Genomic DNA, 14,473 nt, shown 5'->3' with positions numbered 1-14,473 from the left:
ACTCTGCCATTCATCTTCTGTGAAATATTATTATTTATTTTAAAAAAAATTTAGATAATATGGTCAATTATATTTCGCCTCTAAAATTTCCGTGGTTAAAATTCAGTTGTAAATTCAACCTTAGGAAAAGCAGTAAAGTGCCGATGCACAAATACCAGGTTTAAACTTCTGCAGTACAAGTGGATAATGAGAGTATACATAACTCCAGAATTGCTTCATAAATGTAATCCCAACATCCCCAATCAATGTATAAAATGCAACTTAGAGATAGGAACTTTATACCATTGCTTATGGAAGTGCCCTCAAGTTCAACTTTATTGGGAAAAGGTTTTGGACTTTTTGTCACTGGTGGTGAAACATAATGTCCCCAAATGTCCTAAACTTTGTATATTTAATATTTTCCCTGTAACTTGCACTCTAACTAACTCTAGTAAGAAAATGTTGACCTTCTGTTTATTACAAGCAAAACTTGTAGTTGCTCGTCATTGGAAAAACTCAGAAACCCCTAATTTTAAACAATGGTTACAAGAATTGTCAGGTTGTTTGGCTCTGGAGAAACTTACATATATTGTTAAAGGAAAATCTGGAAAGTTTTTCAAAGTATGGAACCCCTTTATAGAATTTTTGAAGGAAGCTGAACCAAATAGTTTATTTTCGGTGTAACCAGGAATAACATTTACCATGTTATGATACTAATGTACCATTGTCTTGACATTTGTATAGTATAGATGTTGTCCTTTTTTTTTTTTTTTTTTTTTTGTAAATGTGTCTAAAATCAATAAATACAATGTTGAAAAAAAATAAAAAAATAATAATATTTCAGAACTGAACTTTGGAAGGTGCATATTTATTATTGAATTTTGAATTAGGACATTTTATGAAAAATGTTTTCAGTTGAAATATACAACCCCACAAAACAGACATTTTTCATTAAAATACGTGATTGGATAAACATACATGGCTCCAGCTTTCTTCTCTGAGAAGATCCGGATGAGGAAGTCGGCTTCCGTGTGCGGCTGGAAGGTGGTGGGCACCAGCAGATAGTTTCCAGGAGGAAGTCTGAAGCGCTCCGACACCTCCCTCATGTTGGTGTACGCACGGCTTCGGGCTTTAGAGCCTTTATAACGGAAAAAGTCCTTTGCCTGGTAGTCTTCATCATTAGGTGCCTGTGGATATGATAAATGGTCGGCACTTATATAGCGCCTTTTTAACTTTAGCGGTATTCAAAACACTTTACACTGCGTCTCATTCACCCATTCACACACACATGTAAGGCGCTAGCCTGCCATCGGGAACAACTTGGGGTTCAGTGTCTTGCCCAAGGACACTTCGGCATGTGGAGTCGTGTGGGCCGGGAATCTAAATGCAAATCCCTTTCTTTGCTTTCCACCTCACCTCGTAAACGGCAAAGCCGATGGTCTCCATGTCAAGCCCCTCTTTCCTCAGTTGACGGCGGTTCTTTTGCATCAGAGCAACGATGACGCTGCACTTATTGTCTCCATCATCAGGGTCCTCCAGACGAAGCTTAAACTGAGGGTTTGTCCAGAACGTGTCTGATGAGAGAAAAATGGAAATCAGAAATATGCCTCGGTTTTGCATTACGGAATAAAGCTGTTATCTGTTATCAGATCAGTTCTCTAACCGATGAAGTTCCTGCAGCCGCCAGCGGTGGAGCCCCTGATCCAGTTGCCCTCAAACATGTTCACTTCCCATTTCATTTTTGTGTCATCTGTCAGAGAGTCTGGAGTCAGGTTACAGATCCAAACTCCATCCTGAGATACACACCAAGTCATATGAGTTCCTCTGGTCTGAATGAGCTTATTGGATGTTTGTTTTAGTGAGGAATACAGTAAGAATATTTGATTTTCAAATTCCAAAAATGTTTTTCCCTCTCATTCGATACGCTCAAAACTAACGCAAGGACTGAAAACAACAAAACTGTAATTTTGCCCTAAACAGGGTCTCTAAGGAACACACCAGAACTCTCCATCATCCAGGGAGTTTTGCAGCAGTCGGGTTTTCTCCGCCTTGTCAATCACGCTCCACTCTCTAGAGCTGAGCAAAGACAAGATATGGAGCATTTATTATTATTACACTGACATCAAAAATATAAATACATTCATCAAATGCAATGTTGAGCTTATAATGTGCAAAAGAACTGATAGGTAAAATTTGATTTACAGCTTTAACCTCTCACAGCCAACTCAATTTAATTTAAAGGTGCACTCAGTTATGCTCTACCAATTGGCAATTGCTAAACCTTTCAACAGCCAGAAATAGTACAAGTAGAATAGTTTCTTTAAAACTACTGTATACTTACATGATGTTGACGCATGTGAAAGAAAGACTCCTAGCAGTCTGCTTTATACTACATATATGGTGCTGGGCGCACATTTATGTTGAGATCACATGACCAGCCGATTTGTACTCCATTCATCCCAATAAATTGAGATGAACGCATCCTCTTGCATAATAAATGAATCATGGCTGACTATAAATAGCACATTTTTACAATGACGTCGCTAATGAAGAAAATGGTTCGAGGTGTCTGCGATCTTACGGAGTGCACTATTAGGTGTGATGTCATCATAAGTGAACACATACTTGTCGCTCCAGGGGCCGTTCCACTCCACCTGGCCCCAGGGGTTCCTGACACGAATCAGCTGGACCTTTGCTCCTCTGTAGTTCACCTGTGGAGGCAAGATGAAAGAAATCATAGAGAGTGAATATGAGAAAAAAAACAAAGAAGATAACAATAAACAAACATTAAATACAGTTGCTTTGGTTACCTCCTCCACTCCAGTGATGGAGTAGGCGTGGCCTTTAACCAGACCTGTGGTGGTTTGTGCCTCGGATTCAGCAGAACTTGTGATCTAGTGATATGAAAACATCAGTATCGTAGAAATCAGAAATGGCAACATGCACGATTATAATGTGAATATATTGTTGTGAGGGAACACTAAAATTATTGCAAGAAAACGCAAACTATTGCGAGGGAATGTAAAATGATTACAACTCAATAAGTTATTGAGCAGGAACTCAAAACTTATTTAGAGTGAAACCAAAACTATTACGAGCGAACGCAAAACTATTACGAGCGAACGCAAAACTATTACGAGCGATTGACTTATCACAGAGGAAAGCAAAACTTATTGTGAGGGAAACCAAAACTATTACCAGGGAACGCAAAACTATTACCAGGGAACGCAAAACTAGTACCAGCGAACGCAAAACTATTACCAGCGAACGCAAAACTATTACCAGGGAACGCAAAACTAGTACGAGCGAACGCAAAACTATTACCAGGGAACGCAAAACTATTACGAGCGAACGCAAAACTATTACCAGGGAACGCAAAACTATTACGAGCGAACGCAAAACTATTACCAGCGAACGCAAAACTATTACGAGCTGAACGCAAAACTATTACCAGGGAGCATAAAACTAGTACTGCAGCGAACATAAAACTATTACCAGCTGAACGCAAAACTATTACCAGCGAACGCAAAACTATTACCAGGGAATACAAAACTATTACGAGCGAACGCAAAACTATTACCAGCGAACGCAAAACTATCACGAGCGAACGCAAAACTATTACCAGCGAACGCAAACCTATTACCAGGGAACGCAAAACTAGTACGAGCGAACGCAAAACTATTACCAGGGAACGCAAAACTATTACGAGCGAACGCAAAACTATTACCAGGGAATACAAAACTATTACGAGCGAACGCAAAACTATTACCAGCGAACGCAAAACTATTACCAGGGAATACAAAACTATCACGAGCGAACGCAAAACTATTACCAGCGAACGCAAACCTATTACCAGGGAACGCAAAACTATTACCAGCGAACGCAAAACTATTACCAGGGAATGCAAAACTATTACCAGCGAACGCAAAACTATTACCAGGGAACGCAAAACTAGTACGAGCGAACGCAAAACTATTACCAGCGAACGCAAAACTATTACCAGCGAACGCAAAACTATTACCAGGGAACGCAAAACTAGTACGAGCGAACGCAAAACTATTACGAGCGAACGCAAAACTATTACCAGCGAACGCAAAACTATTACCAGGAACGCATAAAACTGTTACCAGGAGCGTAAAACTATTACGAGCGAACATAAAACTATTACGAGCTGAACGCAAAACTATTACCAGGGAACGCAAAACTGTTACCAGGGAACGCAAAACTATTACCAGGGAACGCAAAACTATTACCAGGGAACGCAAAACTGTTACCAGGGAACGCAAAACTATTACGAGCGAACGCAAAACTATTACGAGCGAACCCAAAACTATTACGAGCGAACGCAAAACTATTACCAGCGAACGCAAAACTATTACCAGGGAACGCAAAACTGTTACCAGGGAACGCAAAACTATTACGAGCGAACGCAAAACTATTACGAGCGAACGCAAAACTATTACGAGCGAACGCAAAACTATTACCAGGGAACGCAAAACTATTACCAGCGAACGCAAAACTATTACCAGCGAACGCAAAACTATTACCAGCGAACGCAAAACTGTTACCAGGGAACGCAAAACTATTGCGAGCGAACGCAAAACTATTACCAGCGAACGCAAAACTGTTACCAGGGAACGCAAAACTATTACCAGGGAACGCAAAACTGTTACCAGGGAACGCAAAACTATTACGAGCGAACGCAAAACTGTTACCAGCGAACGCAAAACTGTTACCAGGGAACGCAAAACTATTACCAGGGAACGCAAAACTATTACCAGGGAACGCAAAACTATTACCAGCGAACGCAAAACTATTACCAGCGAACGCAAAACTGTTACCAGGGAACGCAAAACTATTACCAGGGAACGCAAAACTATTACCAGGGAACGCAAAACTATTACCAGGGAACGCAAAACTGTTACCAGGGAACGCAAAACTATTACGAGCGAACGCAAAACTATTACGTTTGCCAGGGAATGCAAAACATTAGCCGGAAAACTTACTGCGAGGGAATGGAAAACTATTGGCGGGAACCCAAAATGTATTGCGAGGTAACGCAAACTATTGGAATTAAACGCAAAATGTATTGCTAGGCAAAGCTAAATTATTGAGAGGGAACGTAAAACTTAATGCGAGGGAACGCAAACTATTTAAAGGGAACCAAAAACTATTTTGAGGGAACCCAAAACACAAGAGAATGCTAAATGTTTTGCGGAGGGAACGTAAAACTTATTGTGAGGAACACTAAACTATTATGTGTGAATGCAAACTATTGCAAGGCAACACAATCAGAGGGGATGCAAATTGTATTTTGGAAAGAACGTAAAATTTACTGTGAGATAATCCAAAACTATTGCAGAGGAAGCGTAAAACATATTGCGAGGGAACGCAAACTTAAGGTTTAGTTTGTGATGGTTCAAGTTTTATTTTGCAATAATGAGCATCTGAATTATATTCACTCACTTATATAAAAAAATTGTTTATTTTAACTTTCCCTCAGACTTAAAAAGGAAACGCAGCACATGAAAGTTTCTGTGACTGTACAAAGCACATGAATATTCAATGAGTTAAGCATTGTTTTGTTTACGATTGGTTGTCTGTGGCTAAACATCTCGCCATTCTAGCAACGGATTGTTGCACACTGTTTGGACAAAAGTCGGGTAAGCACCACAAAATCTTCATAACCCAGGGTTGAATTGCAAGTGTGAAATGTTGCTTGACCCTGGGTTAACAGTGGCCTAACCCTGGTTTTAATAAAGACATTAACCAAGGGTTAAACATAGTGTGCCGAGCTTTTTAGTAAATTAGTCAAGTTTTACTTTTAAAATGGTTCTCCTAACATACATCTATGGAGCAGCCGAGCATGGATCCTCTGTCTATGGCTTTCTTCAGGATGTTGAAGAGGTTGCTTGGAGCGCTCTTGGTCTCGTGCATCTCCCCCACACCCCCAGTGAAGTCCTCCATGGCCTCCATGGTGCTTCCACCTTTGAGGGCCACATAACTGCCGTTCAGCCTGGCAAACGCATAGGAGACAATTGGTTCGCCATTTCTGCCTTGTCTTATTAAAAAACAACAACAACAACACAAAAACAGATTTGCTAGATGTTTTGTTTCGTAAACTGAAGTGTATACTTGGCATAGGCCTTCTCCAGAAGAGCACTCCAGAACTCAGTGTTGTCAGCAGAATGGAGGAAGACAAGGTTGTTCCTCACACATGGGAGTCTGTCGTCCACCACCACATCCAGCCATTTGTTGTGCTGCCAGAACTGTGCAACAAAATATATGACATTGTAAAACCCTTTTAATAAAGTTTTAACCTCCATTTGAGGCTTAATGAGGAGATAGACATGAGAGAGTAAACTCTCATACAGTACCTGAAAGTGGAAGATGCCAGCGTAGCCGTGGTCAAAGCTCTGGTCATGTGGTACCACCCTCTTCAGTGTTTCTTCATGGAGAGTGAGAGAGGCGATCGCTGCCAACAACCAACAGTCTCCTGTACAGTGATACGGAAGCAACAAATGCAATGCAAATTGGATGATTAGATACCTTTACGTTTAGTTTTTACAAACTGGATATATACAGTTCTGTAACTTATAAACATAATTAGAAAACATTAAAGGTAATGTCAGGGCTCTTCTTTGGCATACAGTTAATGGCACAGCATACCCAGCTGTCCTTGACAGATGTCTGTCCTGGTTGCTCCTCCAGTGATGAATTTGGGGTCTTTGCAGATTTGCTGAAACTGAACAGAGCAAAGAAGATATCCTCAAAAACAGCTACTCTATGCACTGTCCACACAACGAGCAACTGATCTAAAAAGAGAATACATCAGCAATCAAATAAAAACTCTTTCCTTTTATGTATCTATTATAATAAAAGTTGGTTTGTGGGTGTCATTAGTACCCGGCGTCTATTGTTGCTCCTGACAGTTTGGCATTGTTAAACTTAAAGCTATTTTGTGCAGAAGTATCTAGAAGGCACAACACCTCCGATGAGCTGTGGTGACTGTAGATGTGCGAATGCCTAAGCGGCCTGTGTAGGGCAAGTTCACATTCTTATTGCATTCTCAAACTTCCATCAATTCCACGGAGCTCACACACTTCTCTGAGGCAACACCCTGAAATGAAATGCAGTTGTAGTTTCATTGAGAGATCCTAAAAATCGAATCGAAAGAGAACATAAGAGTCGAGAAGGGTGTGGACACTTAGGGAGATCAACTGATAAGATAATCTAATTAGATATGCCACAACTTGGTGAACACTGACAGCCAGTTCTTAAAGGGATAGTTCACCCAAAAATAAATGTTCTGTAATAAATAAACTTGTTTGGAACAACAAGAGGGTGAGTAAATTATATGGAACACAAAAGACGTAACTTTTTATGGATGTAAGAATATGAAGGGGGACTAAAGTCGCCAGTCCATAAAAGTGTGCATTAAATCTGCTTTTGTGTTTCACAGAAGAAAGTCATTCAGGTTTGAAGCACCATAAGGGTGAGTAAATGATGACAGAATGTTCAATTATAGGTGAACTATCCCTTTAAGAGCCTATTTCCACCAAAACAAACCCTAGATTCTAGAATCAGCAAGATAAATAAATAACCTGCATTCCAAAACTGTTGCATGGCAACCCACTGCAATGGCTACATTCCATTCATAAACGTCTCTTATGGGTCAAAATGCACCATACAGCTCCACTCTGTTGAGACTCAAAGAAAAGTAAAATATAATGTAGTTAACTAGTGGTGCGTTCAAACTCCAAACCAGTTGATTTAAGGCCTTGAATTGCTTTACAATCATGCTGTAGTAGACATGAACGAGTTAATGTTTTGATTGTCACGTGATCATGGTGGGGGTGTCGCGGGATTACGTAGGTATGTGAATATTAGTCACCTGTTCACTGATTAAGATAGGTGTGAGGGGTGAGCAGGGGCGATGTATTCTTTGTTGACCATTAAACTTTGTACCATCAAGAAACATCAACCAGCAGTAAAGAATTGCTAGTAAAAGATCAGCCACCTAATCGATGTTTTTATTTATGCGTCACAAGTGCATAAAGTCCCTGTCTTAGTCTCTCAGCGGTATCATCATAGGATTGAGTGGCCGCTATACATGCAAAACAGGTTAAGGGTCCACATATCACACGAAAATTAACATTTAGTCATTTAGCAGCAGTGGCGGAACTGTGTGTCAATGATTGACTTCTGATCAATAATATGGTAATGAACAATACATTGTATTCTAAAGCTGCTATTTGTATCGTCTTATCAATGATGAACTCTTCTGCTACAAGAATGTCATGCATTTTAATTATCTGAATATTTTTTATTTATATATATATATATATATACCTATGTATAAATATTTCATCATTATATATTGAATTATTGTTATATGAGGGGCTTTCTCAGCAAATATTAGTATATGCGATTAATCGCGATTAATCAGGACAACATGTAATTAATTCGATTAAAAAATGTAATCGATTGACAGCCCTAATTATTATATAAATTATAATAAAGAACATGAAACCATTTTTTTCTCATTACCATAATGCAAAAAATGAAATGCAAAAACAAAAACAATGTTCTTTAAATTAGTTTGTTTTAGTTATTTTTTTTGTACTTAAAATTGTTACAGTAGGACAGTTCTGCCTTTAAATTTACACAGATTTTCATGAACAAAATAGGCTTCATTTAAGCAACATATCATTTTATACTTCTGATTTGGTGAAGTGTGACCTGAAAATGTTATTATGCAATTCACACACATCGTCTCTCACTGTTCTTGTTTCTCTAGCGCAGTGCCCGTCACTAGCAGCAGATTACAGGCCATGAACTGCACGTTAAGAATATTACTAGTGTTGCCCGTGTACTGTCCGATCAGCTCGCTGCTGGAGCCATCAGGCGGGGCGGTTGCATAAGCGTTCCGTATGTCCCACACACGCACAGTATTATCCATGGAGGCAGAAGCCACCAGACTGCTGTCCTGACTGAAAGAGAGGCTTGTGATGCTGTCGGTGTGACCACGGAGGTCTTTAAACAGAGCACTAGATGCCAGGTCCCACAGCTTCAGTCTCTGGTCCTCTCCTGCAGATGCCAGGTACTTTCCGTTGGGCGAGAAGGCGAGCGAGAGCACAGGACCACGGTGCCCGGTAAACAGCCTGACGGATGCCCCCTGCTGTGTGCTCCAGAGTCGCACGGTTTTATCAGTAGAGCCTGTCGCTACATAGTTGGAGTTCGGGTGGAATTTGACGCAGTCCACGTCGGAGAGGTGGCCAGCGTAGAGACGGAGTGGGTATGTGCAGGCAAAGCTCCAGAGGCGGGCGGTGCGGTCGTGAGACGCAGTAGAGAAGTACAGGTTGCAGGGACTGACATCTAAGTCCCAGACGGGGTAGGTGTGACCGCGGTACAGGACAGTGTTGGTGAAGCTATTCAAATCCCAGAAGCGGACGGTGGAGTCCTCTGAACATGACAGCAGACCGGAGCCATCCGTCAGGAACGACGTGCGGTACACAGGACCACTGTGAGCACGCAGGGTCTTGATCTCACTGCCTGATGTGTGCTCATCATCTGCCTGTTCAGAATCAAATGAAACAAGAATAACTTGTGATTAAATTGAGAACATTCATTAAACACACCTAAACATCAATCAAATCTGGTATGAAAAAAAACAGAAGAGAATCTTCATTGTCAAATAAATGATTGTTACACAATTGTTTAATCTTATATAGTAAAATGGTCAATATCATCACCACCATAATGTGGTTTGCACTGTGTCCTAATTGGGTCTGATGAAAAGCAAATTTTCAGTCCAAGCTAAAGGTGAAAATATTGCTCATATTGACAGCCAATTAGAAGATATTTGATGTTTAATTAGCAGTCATGTTAGGACAAACACGAGACTTACTACTTAACTCATTAACTCATTTAAAAGAATTATGATATCGCTTTTTAACATGCATATAAAAACACAGTTTTGCTCAAATAAATGGATTTTAAATAAAGACTTTAAGCTTTAAAGTTTAAGCATGTTTTAAAGCCCAATTTTTGGGGGAGGGGGGAAATCACTGTAGGTACTTCCTGAAGGAAACTCTGTTAGAAAATTCTGTAGGAAACAATGCAGGAAAATCTTGTAGGAAACACAGCAGGAAAATTATTTTAGAAACACGGCAGAGAAATTATTTAGGAAACATTAAAAGAAAATCCAGAGGGGAAAACTGCAGAAAATCCTGCAAGAAAGACTGAAGAAACACTGCAGGAAACACTGCAGGAACATCCTGTAGGAAACACTGCAGGAACATCCTGTAGGATACACTGCAGGAACATCCTGTAGGATACACTGCAGGAACATCCTGTAGGATACACTGCAGGAACATCCTGTAGGAAACACTGCAGGAACATCCTGTAGGAAACACTGCAGGAACATCCTGTAGGATACACTGCAGGAACATCCTGTAGGATACACTGCAGGAACATCCTGTAGGAAACACTGCAGGAACATCCTGTAGGAAACACTGCAGGAACATCCTGTAGGATACACTGCAGGAACATCCTGTAGGAAACACTGCAGGAACATCCTGTAGGAAACACTGCAGGAACATCCTGTAGGAAACACTGCAGGAACATCCTGTAGGATACACTGCAGGAACATCCTGTAGGAAACACTGCAGGAACATCCTGTAGGATACACTGCAGGAACATCCTGTAGGATACACTGCAGGAACATCCTGTAGGAAACACTGCAGGAACATCCTGTAGGAAACACTGCAGGAACATCCTGTAGGATACACTGCAGGAACATCCTGTAGGAAACACTGCAGGAACATCCTGTAGGAAACACTGCAGGAACATCCTGTAGGAAACACTGCAGGAACATCCTGTAGGAAACACTGCAGGAACATCCTGTAGGAAACACTGCAGGAACATCCTGTAGGATACACTGCAGGAACATCCTGTAGGAAACACTGCAGGAACATCCTGTAGGAAACACTGCAGGAACATCCTGTAGGAAACACTGCAGGAACATCCTGTAGGATACACTGCAGGAACATCCTGTAGGAAACACTGCAGGAACATCCTGTAGGAAACACTGCAGGAACATCCTGTAGGATACACTGCAGGAACATCCTGTAGGAAACACTGCAGGATGTTCCTGCAGTGTTTCCTACAGGAACATCCTGTAGGATACACTGCAGGAAATAATGCAGGAAAATCCAGTGAGAAATACTGCAGGAACATCCTGTAGGAAACACTGCAGTAAATACTGCAGGAAAATCCAGTGGGAACACTGCATGAAAATCCGTTCGGAAACACAGAGGAACACACTGCAGGAAAAATAGAAACAAGAAACATTAAAGGAAACTCCTGTGGTGAAAACTGCAGGAAACACAGATGGGAAAATCCTGTAGGAAACACTGCAGCAAATAATTCAGGAAAATCCTGTAGAAAACACTGCAGGGAAATTCTGAAGGAAACACTGCTGGATAATCCAGTGGGAAACACTGAGGAAAGCACTGTAAGAAAATCATGTAGGAAAAACTCCTGGATAATCCAGTTGGAAACACTAAGGAAAACACTGCAGTAAAATCCTGTAAGAAAGACTGAGGAAACGCCGCAGAAATATCTTGCAGGAAACACTAAGGAAGTTCACTCACCTCTTCCTCCAGCACATCACAGGCAAGCCTTATTTTCGACACATCGACCCTGTGAGACCCCGCCTTCAACTTTCGTGGCCGTAAACTCCACAGCTTGACGGCGGAGTTATCAAACCCTGCCGCCAGCAAGCGACTGTCCGCCGACACCTCGGCAGTGTTCAGCAGCTGATCCGTGTGCTGGAATGCGTAGAAGCAGATAGTGGTCAGGGAAGGCGGTCCCTCGCACACACGCTTGATGCAGTCCTGCAACACATCCAATGCAGCCTCGTTCTGAGGTAGCCCTGCCGTGACATCTACAGATTCCGCCCCCTCAAACCTGTCAACTGCACACCAGGTAGCGGAGGAAGAGGAAGTGGAGGTTGCGTTTCCTGTTCCAAGCCCCGCCCCATACAACTGATAGTCAGGTTGACGTGCTGCTGTCACTTCCACCTAAGAAAGTATTTGTGATATGAGGCTAATTAAAAACTAGAAAAAGGATGGAGGGATTCTGATTTAGATCATGGTTAGACTATTGGTGAATCGGCAAGAGAAGACCTTGTTGCAGATTATTAAGAACGGTCCACTTAGACCGGAAGAGACCATCTAACCCACATATCAAGCAACCAACCACAAATCTGCAATAGATTATACCACAAAAATAGGCCGCTATAGTGACATTGTTCATACCTGTACATGTGAGCTGAGCACCCAGCAGATGGCGCTATTGTCATCACTCTGCAGGTAACGCAGCAAGTAGCTATATGCTTGATCTGTCAGGTGAACCACATATTTGTGATCCAGGAGGGAGCAGAGTTTAGGATTCGAGGTCACATCCTGTAAAACAAAATCAATAGGCATTCTTCAGAATGCTTCTGAAGAAGTATCACAACCTCTCTTCTTCATGACAGATCTGAGTTTCCGAAACATTTCTGAAGTCATAACAAACATTGAAACGTGAATTTTGTAAGTTTTATTGCCGACATGATTCTTTATTTGACACGCCCCCAAATCGAACAGTCAGGGCTTAAAGAAGATCTAAAATGACCTGCTGGTAATTATGACACATTCATGTGCACCTTTTATTATTATCATTAATACGGTCATTCTATCATGACTTGAAGACTTTATTTGGACATTTATCTCGAGATGCATTACACCAAGATGTTGCCTTGGTTACTGACCTGCAATGTGACGGCTCCTCGCAGCAGATCCACAATGGCTTTCTGCTCAGGGTCCAGCTGGAAGAGCGTGTGGAAGCGATGGTAGAACGAGTCTACCGCCCCCTTCAGGCCGCACTGCGCCATGTCCAAGTGCAAGTAGAGGAAGAGTGGAAACAACATCCCGCTAACCTCCTTCCTCAACGGCACCTCAGCATCTAAACCAGAATGAGGTTCTTAAAGGTATAGTTCACTCAAATATTAAAACTCACCCTCATGTTGTTCCAAACCCATTCAACAGATGCAATGAAAGTGAATGGTAACAGAGGCTAGCATTCTAAAACCCTCAAAGCTATAACCATCCTAAAACCTCATTTTGTGTTTCACCTTAGAAAGGAAGTCTATGGGTTTGGAGCAACATGAGGCTGAATTATTGAGAGAATTTCCATTTTTGGGTGAACTATCCCTGTAAAAAAAACAACCAAGAACAGAGCCAAAAGTACTAAAGTGTTAAGAAAGAGCATCTCTGATACAATCTCTCACCCTTCAGAAATGAGCGCAGTCTAGAGAACTGGGTCTCATACTGCTGAGGGTCTGACTGGCAGGGGAAGCAGACACCACATTTGCACAGCTGGACTCTGTATGAACTGCACAGTACAGAAGAGAGAGAACAGCACTCTAAAATTCTAGTTCATTCATTTAAATTACAACTGAGAAATCACATTTAAAAGGGCTGTTACCTGTGAGACTAGCAGCCATCTCCTCCGCAGACTGGGAGAGTTTGCCGCCCTTCAAAGACCCATCTGTATCTATGTACTGCCTCCTCTTCAGATACTGGGTCAATGTGCACTGGATCTGTTCTGTCCTGGCACGCTTCATTTCCTGCAGGGGACATATTCCATTATACTTCACATGCATCTCTGGTCTCAGCAGAAGTTTATGTCATGCAATAAGTAATCATTGCATATTTAAAACTAATGCATTAGAACATTTGAACATACGCGCATTTGACTTCCACTAGGTTTTGAGACGCAGCCATTAACACTAGAATAGTATTTGGTGTAATTTAGGATTGCATTTATTAAATAAACTCTATTAAATAAACTAAAAGTCCTGCAGCTGCAGATATGAGCGCGGCCTCAATGACTGAGACTTCTCCACACTTTGATCTGAAACATGCAAAACTCAGAGCAGTTTAGATACAGTTTAACAATGCTGTTTAGCACCTACTGCACAGTCCACAGCCTCGTGTGACAAGTCAATAGAAAGTCGCCCTTTTAAGCCATTGAAGAGGTGTTCAGTAGAAGCTTCATTAGAATCCCTCCACGCTCTCTTCTTCAGCGGGTTAACCTGACATCACAGGCGCTGATCTGCGACATCTAGCGCCTCACTGCGAAACAACAGCCAACGTTAAAACAACTGCAAGTGAAGTGAATATCTTTACAATTGTAGTTTATTTAAAAAAAAAATAGAGATTAAAAGTACGATTAAGTCAGTATAGATTAAATATATATATTATTATTATAACTATTAAATAATGTCTCCAAGCAAGTGACATAAAGCAAAGTTTTTTCAAAGCAAGTCAGTCCACTCGGCGGCCATCTTTGGAACGCTCCCTGTCAACAATTTTCTGGATACAAGTGGCATAAAAGTACAGCTCATATTCACTTGAATGGGTAAAGACCAAATCTCACAAAACGG

General features: G+C 41.3%; 2 protein-coding genes across 2 annotated transcripts; both read right to left on the bottom strand.

Moving 5' to 3' along the window:
- Window positions 1–1,417: 1,417 nt before the first annotated feature.
- On the bottom strand, window positions 1,418–6,912 carry LOC127652049 (calpain-9-like; the record flags this gene model as incomplete). Its single annotated transcript, XM_052138104.1, has 10 exons — window positions 1,418–1,553; window positions 1,643–1,772; window positions 1,978–2,055; window positions 2,605–2,690; window positions 2,790–2,873; window positions 5,827–5,995; window positions 6,115–6,248; window positions 6,357–6,475; window positions 6,649–6,724; window positions 6,886–6,912. Coding segments are annotated over 9 exons (798 nt in total), but the record flags the coding sequence as incomplete, so codon positions are not given.
- Window positions 6,913–8,590: 1,678 nt separating this feature from the next.
- Window positions 8,591–14,296, bottom strand: taf5l (TAF5-like RNA polymerase II, p300/CBP-associated factor (PCAF)-associated factor). Its single transcript, XM_052137898.1, is given in 8 exon segments — window positions 8,591–9,556; window positions 11,637–12,065; window positions 12,303–12,449; window positions 12,797–12,990; window positions 13,316–13,381; window positions 13,384–13,419; window positions 13,513–13,654; window positions 13,999–14,296. Coding segments are annotated over 7 exon segments (1,809 nt in total). The 5' UTR covers window positions 13,652–13,654; window positions 13,999–14,296; the 3' UTR covers window positions 8,591–8,758.
- Between the last annotated feature and the right edge of the window lie 177 nt (window positions 14,297–14,473).

The sequence above is a fragment of the Xyrauchen texanus genome, chromosome 11, assembly GCF_025860055.1.
Source record: "Xyrauchen texanus isolate HMW12.3.18 chromosome 11, RBS_HiC_50CHRs, whole genome shotgun sequence".
Classification (NCBI taxonomy): Eukaryota; Metazoa; Chordata; class Actinopteri; order Cypriniformes; family Catostomidae; genus Xyrauchen; species Xyrauchen texanus.
Note: the sequence above shows the minus strand (reverse complement) of the source record. Positions and strands in the feature narration are given on the sequence as shown.